Source organism: Lontra canadensis, unplaced genomic scaffold, assembly GCF_010015895.1.
Source record: "Lontra canadensis isolate GAN:19392208 unplaced genomic scaffold, GSC_riverotter_1.0 scaffold13, whole genome shotgun sequence".
Classification (NCBI taxonomy): Eukaryota; Metazoa; Chordata; class Mammalia; order Carnivora; family Mustelidae; genus Lontra; species Lontra canadensis.
The window spans coordinates 18,559,183-18,575,307 of NW_022631007.1; the positions used below are offsets into that span (position 1 = coordinate 18,559,183).

The window sequence follows — 16,125 nt, forward strand, 5'->3', positions numbered from 1 at the left end:
CAGCTGACACGAGCCCAGCACCCCAGACACTCCGTGGGCACTACCAGGTCAAGTGCTAGGTTCACTTTTATCAGGAGACATTTGTACAAAGCTCTTCTTTTCCAGAGTGTTCTTAGTATGTTTAAGTTTGCAGGTTTCCCTTTCTCAGGAAGCCAGCTACTTGGAAACCAGGCGTGGCTCTCCTGGGAGGCGCCTGTGGAGCTCACCTCCCTCCCCTTTTGCGTCTGGGTGGATTGTAACCCCCCCACCCAAAGGAAATTCTTTAGAGACCCAGGGAAAGTGAGCCTGAAGGACACTTCCTTCCGCAAATAGCAGGCAGCGGAGGCAGCGACATTCTGTCGTATCTTAGTAAGAGACGGTTTACCATAAATACTAAAATATCCAAAAGAGTTCAGATTGAGGGTCAGCCCTTCCTAGAGCAGCACTGGGTCTTTCTTTTATTCGCTTACAGCTGTTGATCACAGTTGCCTTCTCTTGGAAGCCTTGTGTTGTGCAGTGCTGTGGTCTTGGGAGCGTGGTCCATAGGGCTGGGCTCGAGGAGGGATGGCTGAGTGAGGTTTGCATGGTGGGGGCTGGCGGGCTTACAGCAGGAGCCAGTTTGCTGAGAGTGTGTAGTTGAAAAGTGCCTGCAGAGTGCTGACAATTTTTCCCTTGAATGTGCTGCTCTCCTCGGCCAGATGCAGTTCTCGCCTCTGACAAGAGGGCTGCCTGCCAGCCCCATCACAGCCAGGAGCCTCCGGACCATAGACAGTGCTGACTGTCCCTGGTGGGTCTGTCTTGCAGAGTACGCTTGCTCTGGGCAGACCAGTTATTTTTTATTAGTTATCAAGTCTATTTTTGTACTTAAGTTTCCAAAGTTAAAGTATTTTATGTAAGCCAATATATGAGTATCTAATGTCTAGTAACAGTAAAGTTTCAGCTTAGTAAGAGTGACTGCACTCAAATAGGTAATGGCGTGTACTGCATCGCTTCTTAAATCACAGGTATGGACACGTGCCTTTTCTGTGTTCCAGAGGAATTCTCTAGTATGAAGTTAGGTTAGGACTCTGGTTAGCACAGTGTCGTCATGTGATCGACACACAATAGTACGTTGGTGTTGTGGCCAACAGCAACTGCGTAAGGCTGGTCGTGAGCTCAGCTCCCCATGAGTGTGGCTGCCATCTGTCCCCACACAACCTCCTCACAATCCCAGTGACTGTATCCCCATGTTGCCCCTTTCATCCCTGTGACAATTAACACACATTTCTGAAATAGTGCTAATAGTAGATGGATGGACAATAAAAACAAGACATCGAGCAGTCGAGGGGGAAACCTCTAAATCTGCTGGCTAAGTCATTACCCTTTTTTGTTCACAAAGTCTGCTTTGAATCACGCCAAGTAGTCGTCCTTTGGTTTTCGGGACAAACTCCCCCACCCTGGGCAGCCCTGCAAGAGTTGCCGTGAGCAGCCCTCGCATGATGGCTCTGAGCACGTGGGTCATATCCCTGTGTGCCATGTGTTTGTGTCATGGTCGAAGGTACGCTTACTCCCTCCTGGTTTGTGGAACATCAACAAAGAAACCCATTTCTAGAACAATTACGTCACAGACGAAATGTGAACATTCTTTCCGGTGCTTACAATTGGGTTTGGTAGTGTGTGTGTTCAGGGCCGTGGGGTCACTGCCAGGGTTCTGCTTTGGCCCTTGTCCTGAAGTTAAATGAAGTTACAGCAGGAGTGCAGGTGCCTGAGGTACCTGGGGCACTCTCTTTTACCTGAAAGCATCCGCCCTCCCTCAGGAGCTGTGGAGCAAAGGAACTAGGACTTCTTTATGCACTTGACGTACTCATTCTCTACAGAAAACAGTGATGTTCCCTGGTCTGTGGTACTTACAAGATTCGTTTTCCACTGAAATTGCCATATAAATTTGCAGACATGTACTAATTTAGAATTTAATTGTTTATTCAATAAAATAAGGAAAGATTTACTATGAACTTTTATATGGACCTTTTAGCTTCCTTTCCCTCTTCTTGTTTTTAGTTTTGATTTGCGTATATTAAAGGTTGTCTCACATATTAAATGAATCCCTGAAACCGCCACATATTGTTTTCACAACCTCTTTGCTGACGCCGCTTTCACTTTCATAGGCTTCTGAGCAACACGTAGGCACTGTGACGCTTCAGGTAGGGATGCTGACATCCCTGTGGAAGGCCAACCGGGGGAAGGCACCGTGCGTTCTCACAGTGTTTGCGCACTCTTGGCGCTGTCCCCTCGGGCCCGACAGGCGTGGCCAGTGTGCAGATGCAGACTCGGGTGCCGTGTTCTGTTCCTCTGGCCCAACACCATGCCCTTGAGGTGGTAGCCCGTGACGGCGCTGTTCGCGGTGTTGGGGACAAACACGGGGTCCTTAAGCTCATAGGGTGCACAGAACACTTGCTGTTGGCTTCTTAATTCTGAAGGTGAGAACACTGTTCCCCTTCTCCTCCCGCCCACCCCATCAGCTAGAGTCTACCCTACAAAATCTCTGACCCAAAGCATAGCAGCTGCTCACATTCTGACCAGGTCTTCACCCCAGTTCTGAACTCGAGTTTCCCGCTTGGGCAATGCAAGCTTTTGCTGCCTCCACACTTGCCCAGCCCCACTCAGGCCTTGGAGCATGGTGGATATGCCCCGCTTTCTGGTCAGTGGCTGTAGCCAGCCTTGTGGGGGAGGGCTCATGGCCTCTCTGGGCGCTCCTGGCAGCAGGTGCTGGTCTCCTCTGGGGGCTCACGGTGCCCAGCACCCAGGGCAGGACACAGCTGGCAGTGTGTTCCTCCTGGAGCTTGGTGTCTTTGTCCTGCCGCACTCCAAAGCAGGGCGCTGTCAGCATAGACTCCCCAGAACCCTTCACAGGTGGTCACTTCCCCACTTGGGGGATATAGTGCATCACGGGCATGTCCATTCCCTCCCACGACAACATGGGCCCTGCTCCCTGCCCGGTGGCCCCACTCGGGGTGAACTGGTGACATGAATGGTTCCCCAAGGAGGTATTTTATTCCCAAAACCAGATTTCGAGAAACTGCTCAAAAGCATTTCTTTTTTCCATCCCGTCTCTGGGTTGACTGGTTACGAGAGTAAAAACTGTATGGCTCTTATTTTTTAATTACATTAACCCAGGTTACGTTTCTTTCCTGACAAGCATCATCTGCAGGCTCTTTGGTTTCTCGGGATAGTTCATGTGGGGTACCTTGCTCTTGTTGCACCGGCAGTCAGAGACCTGTAGACAAGCTGTGTCCTCTGATAGAACCCACACGCAGGGGACTCCAACACCTGCAGGTGCTGATCTGGACAGATGCCCCAAAGTGTGACTGTGTTGTAGGCTAGAACACATATTTTCTTAACAGGGAGTCTTGTTTATTCCTTAACAAGGAAAGACTGAAAGTGCTTCTTGGGGGCACCATGTGTATTGACATCACCCTCTGAACTTAGGGTCACCCCAGCCATACGCAAACCCCAAGACCTCTGTGTGCCAGGCACCTGCTCACAGCCTTGTGGGTGTGGCCATGGGTGAGCCCCCCAGCGCCATGGAAAGGGTACAGCACAGGTCAGACCGTGCTCTGCCATTTGTCAAGTGGCAGAGATGAGGCAGAGGAGGCCTACAATGACAGTGAGAGGAACTAATATTTGTACTCCTGCATACCAGCCATTTTTCTTCCTCCTGCTTTTATTTTTGAGCCAGATTTTGGGTAAAAGGGACTTGCAACATCCTAGTCCAAAAGTGGAGCCAGAATTAGTTTTCTGCCAGTTTGTTAAGCTCGCATTTACTTGGGTTCTTGGTACAGTTTAGTTTTTTCATCTTACAAAATTAACGACCCATTCATTGTTCAAGCCAAAGAGGGAGTTTTCTGGATCTTACTCCTACTGTCATGTTAACCTTCAGACTTGAGCCTGAATTTTCCAAACCAAAGCCAATTCTCCTTCCACCTCAGGCAAAATTTTCAAGATTGTTTATTACAGAGTTCTGAAAAAGAATTTAATGGTATGAAATGAAAATAAGCTTAAGTTTTGCTCTAATTCTGATATTGATCTTTCACCACATAGGTGAATAAAGTGAAGAGGAACATGGAAGGATAATACTGTGCTTTTTAAAATGATGTTTCAAAAATTATAAAACAAATACTTAGAAATTTTTTAAAATAAAATCACCTGTCAGAGTTACTTACTGTTGACAGTTTTAAATGTTTTAAATGTATGTCCTTGAAGATGATCAAACCTAACTTGCCCCTTTGAGTACAGGACCTGTCTTGAACCACAGGTTGGATGGCGTGGTCCCCCTCCAGCAGGAATGTGGAGTTCAGTAGAATGTAACTACTGTCTGTATCTATCAGTTTCAAATAATTTGATGCTGGAAATTGAAGAATTTCCAAAAGTCCCTGGAGCACAAGTAAAGGAATCAGTCATTCTTGATGCTGCAGTGGAACGGCAGAGCACCCCCTCGTGTCTAAGTGGATTCGATGGGAGGGACTCTAGTAATTCAGAAAAATATTCTTGCAATTTTTTGGTGGAGGACCTTGGACACAGGAGTCTGTTTTTACAAATGTTTAAGATTCTTTCCATGGCAGTTAAGGCTAAATGTACTCTGTGGTATCTAAAACGACATTCAGCATTTAAAAAAAAACCCTAAGACCCGCATTCTGGTGTGCACTGTCAGTGTTGATGAGGTTCCCTGTGGCAGGGAGTTTCTAACGGTAGTGCCTTTGCACACCCACCGGCACACGGTGCAGAGCTGCCGGCCTCAAGCACCTTGGCTTCTGCCTCTCCCGGCGTGCACCCTGCAGAGCCATGCCCCGTGCCTGTGTTCTCCGGGTGGAGCGCGTGCATAGGGAACTTCACACACGTGGTGTTAAGGCTGACCCACACAGGATCGGGCCTGGAGCCATGGGTGCACCCTCCAAACAGCCTCGAGTGCAGATGGGCTGCGTGCCTGTGCCACTGGCTTGAAAGCTCATCTCCCCACACTTTTACTTTGTCTGGTAGGATCTGGGTTGACGTAATGTGAAGTATACGTGATTTATAACGTTTTGCTGTAGCTGACAGATTTAATAAAAACAAATGTTTAATGGCAGTTTGTGGTACTTTTTAATCTGTTCACTAAATTATGAGTCAATGTCTGCAGTGATCATATCAAAGATAACTTTGAACTTCCCTAGAAGCACAATAGTTTTTTCCAAATGAGCAGTCTCTCCTGCAGGGGCAGCTCCTTTCACAAGTTCATCACCAAGGGCCATTTATCGGAAGTTGCATTCTCTAATTCAGTGGCCCAATGAGCGCATCCTGACCCTGCCCTGTTTGCCGGGCCCCACAGCCCCCGGAGCCCATTCCCGACACTTCCGTGGGGACCACCTCCTCGAGCTCCACCTTCTATTCTTTAAATATGAAGTCAAGTCTGTATCCACTTTTTAGGGAACTGTCCACTATTAACTTGCAGTAGGACTGCCCATCTTCAAGGGAGATGCTATGTGAGGCACTGGGGGACAGAGTGGAGCACTGAGCTTAGCCTATTTTTGTAACCAGTAAGTGTGAGACACGGGCTCTCACACTTTGGTACAGTTGAAAAATAAGATCTGTTGGTAGTAGCTTCTGAACTTTTTTCTGAATTCTCCGTGTACAAAAGTATCTCATTACACAATTCTGGGCCTATTCGGGACCAAAAGGGTTTTGGAGTATGAATCATAAGTAGCTCGTCTTTGGAAATCCGCCCCTTCCCCACACAGGGGGTCCTCCACACTGCAGGGACCAGCAGAGCCCTTGGCTTCCGCACTCTGTGTGGTCTGGGGAAACAAAGGAATTCCATGTGATTTTAGGTTGCTTAGCATATCTTAACCTGTGTAATAAAAGCAACTTCTAATAAACTGGTTGTTAATAATTTCATACTCAACATTGTCCAGGTTTGCACTTCAGTGAGTGTGTAGTGGTGAGAAATCCCACAGGAAAACTCTGTCATCATTGCATTGCTAGCTCACTCCCAGAAACCCCTGGGCAGGACCCCTGACAGCTCAATGCAGCCTTCCAGAGCTCCATATTTGTCAATGTGAAAACAAGGACCCTCCCTGCAGCCCGCTGGCCAGGCTGTGGGGTGGCTGGCATGGGGGCCTGTGCCTGCCCAGGGAGCTGGCGCTCGGCCCAGCGGTGTCCTCCAAGGAGCCCCTATGCGCTAACCTGCCTGCCTGCCCATGTACAGGTTTTAGGCCAAAGAAGCCAAGTTTGGGTTTTATAAACTGTCTCTGTAGGTGACTTGAGTTTGAAGTGTGACTAGGGTATAAGAGTATCGTGCTCTGAAGCCAGCGGTGGGTGGGAGGGGAGGCTCCGGGAGTCCTGGGCCAGTTACTACTGTGTTCACGCACTCAGTGGCAGGCAGAAATCTCAGGAGCTGTGGTGTTGGAATGGCTGTACAATTATAAGCCTAAGGTCAATTTCTGTTACAAATAGCTTCTAAGTTGGTTAATTTCGTATATAAAACTCTGCTATAAAGATATATTTAAGACTTGGCATTGAACAGTTACTGATGTCCTGTAGAAAACATTAGACAAAACCTTTTGAGACGTAATTCTTGATACGAAACTCCCTTTAGTACGAAATGTGTGGCAGAGTCCGCCTCATCAGCAGCCGCCTTAGAACTAGGCCAGAATTTCGGCTTCTGCTTAGTCAAAAGCAAACTTTGTTTTAAGAAGAAAGTACTGGTTTTGTGGTATGATTCAAGAAAACCAATACGACATCCTTGTTTGTGAAAAATCCAAAGTAGAAAACAGTATGGGAAGTTTCCATTGATGCAGTTTTTTCGTGAGTTACAAGTGTGTCCTTCGAGCACAGATGTGTTCACCCAGCTGTCACCCAGCCCTCGTGCGCAGCCTCCGCAGTCTGCCTTTCGTTGAGCATGCATGAAAGGTGCCCCTCTCGGATGGCGCCTTCTGCTCGGAACTCTTTGTGCTGCTTATTTTTATCACGGTTCTATCTCGTGTGGAGCAGAGGAGATTCTCCCCTAGACATGCTGAGCCCTGGGTGTCCGAACCGCCGGCGGTTGGTCTCTGGAACTGGATTGGCCAGCCGCCAAGCTGCTTGCATCTCACTGTGTCACAGCGACAACTGCATGTGACCGAGGCTTTGTTTACACACCTCCCAGAAGGTGCCTGGTGGTAGCATTAAGCTAGTGTGGGCTAAAGCTTGCTGACAACTGCTGTCTGGCCAGCGTGGCAGCCCTTTCTCATTTCTTGCTCCATCCCCTGCCCCGTTCAATTCCAGGCCTTTCAATGGAGAGTCCTCAGCCTTCTCCCACCACTCGGAAGAGCCCACTGAGCCTGAGCCCTGTGTCTCAGGTGACCCTGGGCCCAGCTGGGCAGGGCTTGTCCCCCCTCCTGAGCCCTGTCCTTAGCCACGCTGGCGGAGCCGGGACGGACAGCGAGGAGCAGCCGAAACACAAGGTGGGCACTGCCTCAGCAGAAAACTTGCTGCTGGTGGGCCTGGTGTGCAGGGAAGCTGGTGGGCCTGGTTTGCAGGGAAGCTGGAGCGGGCAGGAAGCTGCGCAGGGGTTGCTGGCTCCCCCAGTGAAATCTGTCTTGAAAGCCACATGTCACCTGGGACATCTCAGCTACCTTTGCACAAAAGCAGGCTCCCTTATTCATTTAACAGCACTTCCTGGCACCTGTGGGTTTCGGGTGGGGGTGTAAGGGAATGGCTAGGCCTTGGGGAGCCCTCAGCCTCCTGCCCTCCCTCCCTTGTTAAGCACTCTCTTGAATAATTGTGTATTTGGGAGGAGAAGGCTTGGGTACTAAGGGAGGGTGACCAGGGACCCCATCTTGTTGGGCTCATGGGTGAGTAGGTTCTGAAAGAGGGTGTGGGTTGGGGGTGGGGTCCGCACTGGGGAGTGTTATAGCTGGGGAGGAGGGATGTGTGAGGTGTGTGTTTATGGTAGGAAGTTGAGGTGGTGCCCACAGGTTTCTCTCTGTTGTCGGGGATAGGAGTGAGGGCACACGCTGAGAGGCCGGCAGGTGAGAGCACCTGAGCACAAGATGAGGTGATGGCCAGAGACAGTGGCACCCATCGTGTGGCCATTCCCACTCTCCTGGCCTGTGCCCCACACCTGAGTGGTGGCGACACAGACAAGGTAGCCTGGGCACGCAGGCCTGTGGGAGGGACAAGAAAGGACAAAGAGGCCGGGCATTTGGAGGCTTGGGAAAGAGAATGCTTAAAATAATAGGCTATGGACTGTGGCAACTCAGGGATATCTGTCCCCCTGAATGTGGGGAGTGATCCCTGAGGAGTAAGATGGCCATAAGTGGGTGGGACCCTGCCTCACAGCGCCTGTCATGTGGGAGAGCTGACATCTAAGAATGCCTTGTCATGCCATGGGTTCCATCCTGAAGTGCCCAGAGAGCGAGCCGAGCCAAGGGCCACTGTGCGTGGGACACATGAGCTTCCGAGTGGTGGGGTAGACCAGTGAGAGGACTGGTGAGCCCTCTGAGCACACACTCCTCCCTGGGCCCCACTTCCAAGAGAGCAGACCCTGAGTCAGAAGGCATGCTGGCATGTAAGGTGGCCCAGCAAGAGTGGGGGTCCCAGAACCCCAGCTCCATGTGCAGGGCCTGCAGGCCCACCCCTCAGGCCTCCATCCTCCTCCAGCTGATGGGCAGACATGGTCCCTTGGACACTCTCTTTGGTGGCAAGATGATTGGGTTGAGGATGTTTTTATTTACTTTGAAACCTAATGTCCATCCGTTTAGCTCACTGTTGCTTTAGTGCAGAAACAGAATGGCTAGAAAGCTGTGTAAAAAAAACGAAATGTTAACTTATACCTTTCTGTACTACAAAAAATAGTCCTTTAGATGGTTCTGTAGGGCAATGACTGTAACACCAGAGAGTCACCACTGGGTCATGGTAGGTGACCATGGCATTCACATCCAGACCAGGCCTCAGAGCAGGATGCTGGGGGGCTGCACCTGCACACTGGGACTCCAGGACCTGCCCCCCAACCCAGAGCTGCTCCTGCCTCCTCTCCTTGCCAACAGTGCTGCCTCATGGTTGCCAGCCCCGCATGCCACCCACCTGCTGGGGGCTGCGCAGCCAAGGGGCAGTGGGTGCCAGTGGACTCCCAGATGATGGCCGGGGCGGCCCCCCAAGCGAGTGCTGAGAGCTGCAGGCTTCATGTTCCTGCTGCAAGCCAGGCCGCTTGGGGAACTTGGTGCCGTGGGCCTTCCTTGCACATCTACTGCTCGGCTTTGTGCCGACCCCTGGGCAGGAGTGCCTATGCCCACTGGTCTCCTGGCATCCTCTGCACCAGTGTGTCCCACATCCCCCTCTTTCCGCTAGGACTCCGTGAGGACCAACCATGGCCGGCAGGTATGGAGGCTGAGGTGCTGCATGGGTCTCAGCTGCTGGCCACGGTGCCACCAGCTTAAGGGAACTTGCTTTACTCCCTGGCCGGCCGGCCGGGTGGCTCCCAGGGAGGAGCTCCCCTGAGAGGTGCCCTAAGGAGGTTGTCTTTGCCCTGGATACACAGGCCATCTGTGAGCACACCTGACCACTACACTCCTGGTGTCCCTTGTCACTAACTGAGAGCCTCTGGGACTTGGTTGTGAGCTCCTCAGTGACACTGCCATGGCTGTGTTTCTGAGCATTTCTCTCAGGGCACCTCACCCCCGACAGGAGACGAGTGGGTCTAGAACCTCAGGGTGACCCTGTTTCTGCAGGATACACTCAGGGCTGAGGTGCCACTGGGGACCTGAGGGGACTGCAGTTAGGAAGCTGGCTTGCCAACCATGCATGTGCGCACAGGGACGTGCAGTATCATGGGGGCCTCGAGCCTCCTGACCATGAACGTGGGTCTTTCGGGGCTGGCTCTGACCCCAGAGAGCTTGCTGGGCACACCAAACTCCAGAGGAGATGTGACTTTTGTAAAGTGAATTGGGATTTGAAAAAGTCGTGTTTTAATAGCACAAAACCTAAAAAGAAAGAACTGGAGAGCTTGAGGATTGTCACTCTGTGGGGAGAGGGACAGAGCTCCAGGGACCAAGGGTGGATGCTCCAAGATGCTAGCAGGACCCCAGCATCGTGAGAACACAGAGTAGGCTCACCTGGCCACTAGGACAGAGCGGCTGTTGATTATATGGGAAGAGTGGGTCACGTGGAATATCCCTGGTATGGGGGAGGGGACACAGCCATAGCTGTGGTCTCCAGGGCACACAGGAGGAACACACCTGTGTCACCACTGCAAGAACACTGCAGCCTCTGGGAAACTTCACCTGGGAGCTGGGGGCACAGGGAAGATGTGGGCCCCCAAATATCAGCCTCCAGCCCCGCCTCCCCTGTCAACTTCCAGCTGACATCTGAAGTCCATCCCAGACTCACGCAAATCTGACTCCTTGACCTTCCTCCCCATACCTGCTACCTTAGGGATAGCAGCTTTTTCCCTTGGTTTGGGCCTAAAAACAGTCCACTCTTGCCTTCTCTGTCCCTCGGACCTCTACCCACACCAGAATTGACCTTGAGATTGTGTCTGGGGTCCCGCCTGGCTGTGGAGCCCAGATGGTGCAGAGGCCTTCTGCTGAACCCCAGCCTCCCCTGCTGCTCTCAGTGTGGCAGCCAACCTTGTCCTGGGGACCCAGCACACCCACTGTGCTCTGAGAGACCCTGGAGGACCCCCCTGCCTTCCCCACCAGTAACCAGCTCGCTTATCTCTTGTGCCTGCCCTCATCCTTGACCTCCAGCCTGTTTCCCACTACCAGGCTGCCCCATCTCCTCTGCTAGGGGCTGTGGCTACCCTGCACCGCTGGGCCTCCAGCCCAACCCCTTCTGCTTTTACTTCCGTAACTGTCAGCTCCAGGGCAGGGACCTCTCTTCCTGGGTATGTCTTGGGATCCTATTTGGGACTGGCCCGTGCTCTGTGGATGTGTGCATGGTGGCCTCAGAGACAGTCAACCCTAAGGTCCTCTGCCTGGCAGAGGAGCTACAGGGGAGCATGCTAGGAATGGAACAGAACCACCGCTCCACCAGATGGGAAAGGACAGAGGAGGGGCCTTTGAGCTGGACTTTGACAGAGGCAGCTCCCTGAGGTGTTCAGGTTGTGGAGGGGCCCTGTGGGGCCAAGACACAGGCCTTCCCAGGTGCAGCATGATGCCTGTCCACTGCTGGCATGCCAAGAGCTGGGGCTGGTAGGGCCCAGGTTCCCGCTCCTGACTTGGCTGCCAGCATCTGAACGTCAGGCAGAGGTCCTGATGGAGAGCTGAGAATTCCTAGGGCTGGCCCGTCTCTGGCCCCACCATCCAAGTGTGCTAGCTGGCCCAGTGCTCTAACGTAGGGCACAGTTAGGACTGTGTGTGCAGTTTTAATGACGTTTGGAAGTTAGACTTAATCTTTTAGAGTCACATATATGCATGTATACACATGCATGTGTCTACACCAGCTACACCCCTGGTAGTGATACCAGAACAATAATTTGATCACAAAACCAGTAATAAGCTTCAATAATAGATGTTGATATTTGAACAGTGATTTTTTTTTTTTTCCTCAGAAAGATCACCATAGGGGCTCCTGGGCAGCTCACATGGTTAAGTGTCTGCCTTCAGCTCAGGTCGAAATCTCAGAGTCCTGGAATCGAGCCCCGTGTCGGGCTCCCTGCTCAGTGGGGAGTCTCCTCCGTCTGCCTCCCCGCCCCCGTCCCCACCCCTTGTGTGTGCACAGCCTCTCTCTCAGAATGAATAAATAAAATCTTTTTTTTAAAAAAAGGGAATAACATAAAATGAGAAAAACATGTGAGGGAGATCCAACTGTGTTTATATTTTTACTCAGAAGGAAATCTGGTCAAGAATTAGAGATGAAAAGCGCGTGATAGTGTGAACTGGAGCAGAAGGAAGCGGGAGCCGTGAACCTCAGTGCCGTGGCTGACAGACACGTGCTCACGCGCTCTGTGCTTCTTGCAGAGCACGGCAGCAGATGAGGCCTATTTCATAGCCAAGGAGATTCTCGCTACAGAACGAACATACCTGAAGGATTTAGAAGTTCTCACTGTGGTATGAAACCTAAGTTCCTTTATTACTTTGTCTTCATTAATACCTTCTAAATCTAACCAGAGCTGGACGATCCCTCCTGAGAAGGAGCTCTTGGCCTTCATGAGACGTACATGTTTACGTTCTGTTAAATATATTTGCCTTAAAGCATACTGAAGGTCAGAATATTGCGTCCAATGTTTTTATTAAAACTAGGAGTATCCACTTGAAGCTTTTCACCCAGAATTGTTTTCTTATAATGTGAAAATGGGTGGTCAGCCGAGAGGATAAGCTGTAGTACTGATTGGGCTGTCCCAGTGGGGACTCTGGGGTCAGTGCTGGGTGTCCCTGTGGCTTCAGACCCTCAGGGGCAAGGTCCCTCAGTCACCCTGACTCTTCCTGCAGTGGTTCCGCAGTGCTGTGGTCAAGGAGGATGCCATGCCCGCAGACCTGATGACCCTGCTCTTCTCCAACATAGACCCCATCTATGAGTTCCACAGAGGCTTCCTGCGTGAGGTGGAGCAGAGGCTGGCACTCTGGTAACACTCTTCACACATGGGCGGCCCCTGCACTGGACCCCCATGTGGGACAGCTCTACCCTGTCCCTGTTCTCAGGAACTTCCCAGCTTCAGAAACTAATTCACAAGAACCATTGTTTCATTGAAGTATATTTTTTAAACTTGGGGGAGGGGTAAACTTATAACAGCCACTTTTATTCATCCTATTCCAGAAAGGAGAATGAAAGATGTAAGTTAAAAGTAGATGATCCCTTTTTTTGCCGATTACCATCTTTTAGAGAATGATCAAATGTTAACTGTTTCTGTCAAATATGGGCCTTCCACCTCAATCATCTCACTGCCATTCTGCCTCTAACTAGGACAGCCAGTCACACAAGCATCCACCAGAGTAGAGTGCACAAGCTTTAACAACGTTTTGACCATATTTGTTCGTTTCTACTCCAGGGAAGGGTCTTCTGACACCCATGTCACAGGCGGTCATCAACGAATCGGGGACATCCTGCTCAGGAACATGCATCAGTTAAAGGTAGTGCGGGTTGCTATGATGACTCTACCCCTAGCAACTGACAGTGCAACCTCAGCATTGTCCCCAGGACAGCGACACCCACAGGACAGCATCCTCCTCAGGGCAGCATTCCTCCCCAGGACAGTTTTCCCCTCAGGGCATCATTCCTCCCCAGGACAGCTTTCCCCTCAGGACAGCATTGCCTTTAGGACAGTTTTCCCCTCAGAGAACTTTTCTCCTCACGACAGCATACCCCCCAGGACAGCGTTCCCTCCAGGACAACATGCTCCTCAGAATAATTTTCTCCTCAGGACCACATTCCCTTCAGGACAGTTTCTCCCTTAGGAAGCTAGGATAGCAGGATAGCACTGCCTTCAGGATAGCTCTCCCTCAGGACATTATTCCATTCCCTTCAGGACCACATTCCCCTCAGGGCAGTTTTCTCCCTAGGACAGCATTTCCTTCAGGACAGCATTCCCCTCAGGACAGAGTTCCCTCCAGGACACCATTCCCCTGAGGACAGAATTCCTCTCAGATCAGAGTTCCCTCCAGGACAGCATTCCCCTCAGAGCAGTTTTCTTCTCAGGGTAGCATTCCTCTCAGAGCAGTTTTCTCCTCAGGACAGCATTCCTTCAGGACAGCATCCCCCTCAATACAGCGTTCCCTCAGGACTGCATTCCCTTCAGGACAGTGTTCCCCTCAAAGCTGTTTTTTCCTCAGGACAGCATTCCCCTCAGAGCAGTTTTCTCCCCAGTATAGCATCCCCTCTGGGTCAGCATTCCCTTTAGAGCAGTTTTCTCCTCAGTACAGGGTCCTCCTCAGCACAGTTTTACCATCAGATCAGTTTTCTTCTAAGGACAGGTTCCCCGTCCCAATAGCATTTCCCCGAAGACAGCATTCCACTCATGACAGTATTCTTCCAAGAACAACATTCCCCTCAGGACAATGTTCCCCTCAGCACAGTGTCCCCCTCAGGACAGCATTCCCCTCAGCACAGAGTTCCCTGCAGAACATTCCCTTCAGAGCAGTATTTCCTCAGGACAGCATCCCCCTCAGTACAACATTCCTCTTGGGACCGCATTCCCTTCAGGACAGCGTTCCCCTCAGAGCAGTTTTCTCCCCAGGACTGCGCCCCCTTCAGGACAGCATTCCCTTCAGCTCAGCATTCCCCTCAGGTTTCTGTTCCCATCAGGATACCTTTCTTCTCAGGACTGCATTCCCATTAAGACTGCAAACCATCAGGCCTCCCCCACAGGACAGCAAGAGAAGGTGTAGGTGCTATGGGCTGACACTCTTGACGCCGGCGGATCCTTCAGGACAGCATCCCCCTCAGTGCAGCATCCCCTCAGGACTACATTCACTTCAGGACAGTGTCCCCTCAAAGCAGTTTTTTCCTGCATTGTCCTACTGCACCCACTCCACCTACGAGCTGGAAGTCCTTGCAGGTGACACCCGCGAGGGTGCAGTGGGACATCAGCCCCCCACTGACCAGTCCGTGTGCAGCTGCTGCTTCCTTTGCTGAGCTCAGCAGCCTGCAGTGGGATGTGCAGAGCCTGTCTAGGCCGGCGTTGGGGGTTGTGTCCACACACCTGCTGGCTCATAATGCAGGTTTTTTCCTCAGAGGTGATAGGACTTCCTCAGGTAGACTGCCAAAGAAAGTACAAAGAGAATGACTCAAGGTCAGCAACGTGGCAGAAGCAAGATGTCCTCTCATCAGGACCACTTGTCACAGGTGTTGAAAACAACGAGGCCAGCTGTGGTTTCACTGTTCAGGAGTCTTCCTCTGGCTAAACAGACCTGGGACAGGCCTGCCCCACTGGGTGTCCGTCCTGGGGCGGCCTCGCGGCATCCTGCCCAGAGACTCCATCCCACTTGCACGTCTCTGGGCCCCAGGCCCTCATGTCCACTCACCAGGCTGCCTGCCGCCTCCAGCCGAGGCCTGTGGCCCCTTCTGCCTGATGCAGCCAGACTCCCGACTTACGCATAGGCTCTGTTCCAGTCCTAGAGACCAAGGGACCCACAGGGTCCCTCAGCTGTGTCTTCAGGTAGCCCTGCCCAGAGCCGCCTTTCTTACCCGGAGCCTTGTTTTGGTTTTCTCAGCCAGGCGGTAAGTTAGTCATTCCCATCTATCCCAAAACATCAAACTACACACCGTCTTCCTGGGGCTATCACACCACCGACATTATGTTTAGTGATATTAGGAAAACAAATTGATGTCCTGTTAAAACCTTCCAGGAGGTAAGGAGGGACTGGTTGGGTTTAATATCTAAGACTCAGAATCCATACACGTGTGTTCTTGGACTTGGGCTGTGAAGACGTTGGCAGTGATGATTCCATCTCGGGTGATGGGGGCAAACCCCCACCCTGCTGCCTGCAGCCTCTGCGAGGGCAGAGCCAGGGTAAGAGTTTTCCTCCCTCCGCCGAGCGCCGCCCACCGGGTCCTTTGAGGCAGGTTCCGGCCTCAGCCCTTCATCTGTCCCGGCAGGGAGCTGAAACCCTGTGTCCCCAGCCCACGGGGTGGTCCCTGGCTGCAAGTGAGCCCTTCTTGCCTGTTCTGCCCACAGGGACTTCCAGCTCGTGGGTGACACCCGTGCTGGGCAGGCGATCTGGCGGCCCCCCTTGTCCACGGTTCCTATCCTAATGGGCCCCCCTCTTGTGCCTCCGCAGGGGTTCACCAGCTGCTTCCAAAGGCATGATGAAGTTCTGACAGAACTGGAAAAGGCCACCAAACGCTTGAAGAAGCTCGAGGCAGTATACAGAGAGTTCGAGCTCCAGAAGGTCTGCTACCTGCCCCTCAACGCCTTCCTGCTGAAGCCCATCCAGCGCCTGCTGCACTACCGCCTGCTGCTGGGCCGCCTGTGCGCACACTACGGGCCGGCACACCCCGACCACACTGACTGCCGCGGTGAGCGGGGCGCCCGGCCGCGCAGGCAGGGGCCGCTGGGGCTTCGGGGCTGGGGCCTCTGCCCGTGGGGAGGACAGGGTGTGCAGCTCAGCCTGGCTGGGCCTGGGGTGCTCAGCGCCGGTCTCTGCTACCGGCTGTGCTCCAGCAGGTTGTTGGGGGCAGCTGCGGGGGGCGGCCTGTTTGGGCTGCACATCTGTGGTGTAG

The 16,125-nt window shown here is 52.2% G+C and overlaps 1 protein-coding gene across 1 annotated transcript in view; it reads left to right on the top strand.

Annotated features, from left to right (window-relative positions):
• The window catches only part of FARP2 (FERM, ARH/RhoGEF and pleckstrin domain protein 2), a 110,944-nt gene that overhangs the window by 79,807 nt on the left and 15,012 nt on the right, over positions 1-16,125 (top strand). The window contains exons 14-18 of the mRNA XM_032857720.1: positions 7,255-7,433; positions 11,928-12,017; positions 12,399-12,532; positions 12,956-13,037; positions 15,684-15,921. Coding sequence (XP_032713611.1) covers positions 7,255-7,433; positions 11,928-12,017; positions 12,399-12,532; positions 12,956-13,037; positions 15,684-15,921 — 723 coding nt within the window. The remainder of the gene's footprint in view (positions 1-7,254; positions 7,434-11,927; positions 12,018-12,398; positions 12,533-12,955; positions 13,038-15,683; positions 15,922-16,125) is intronic.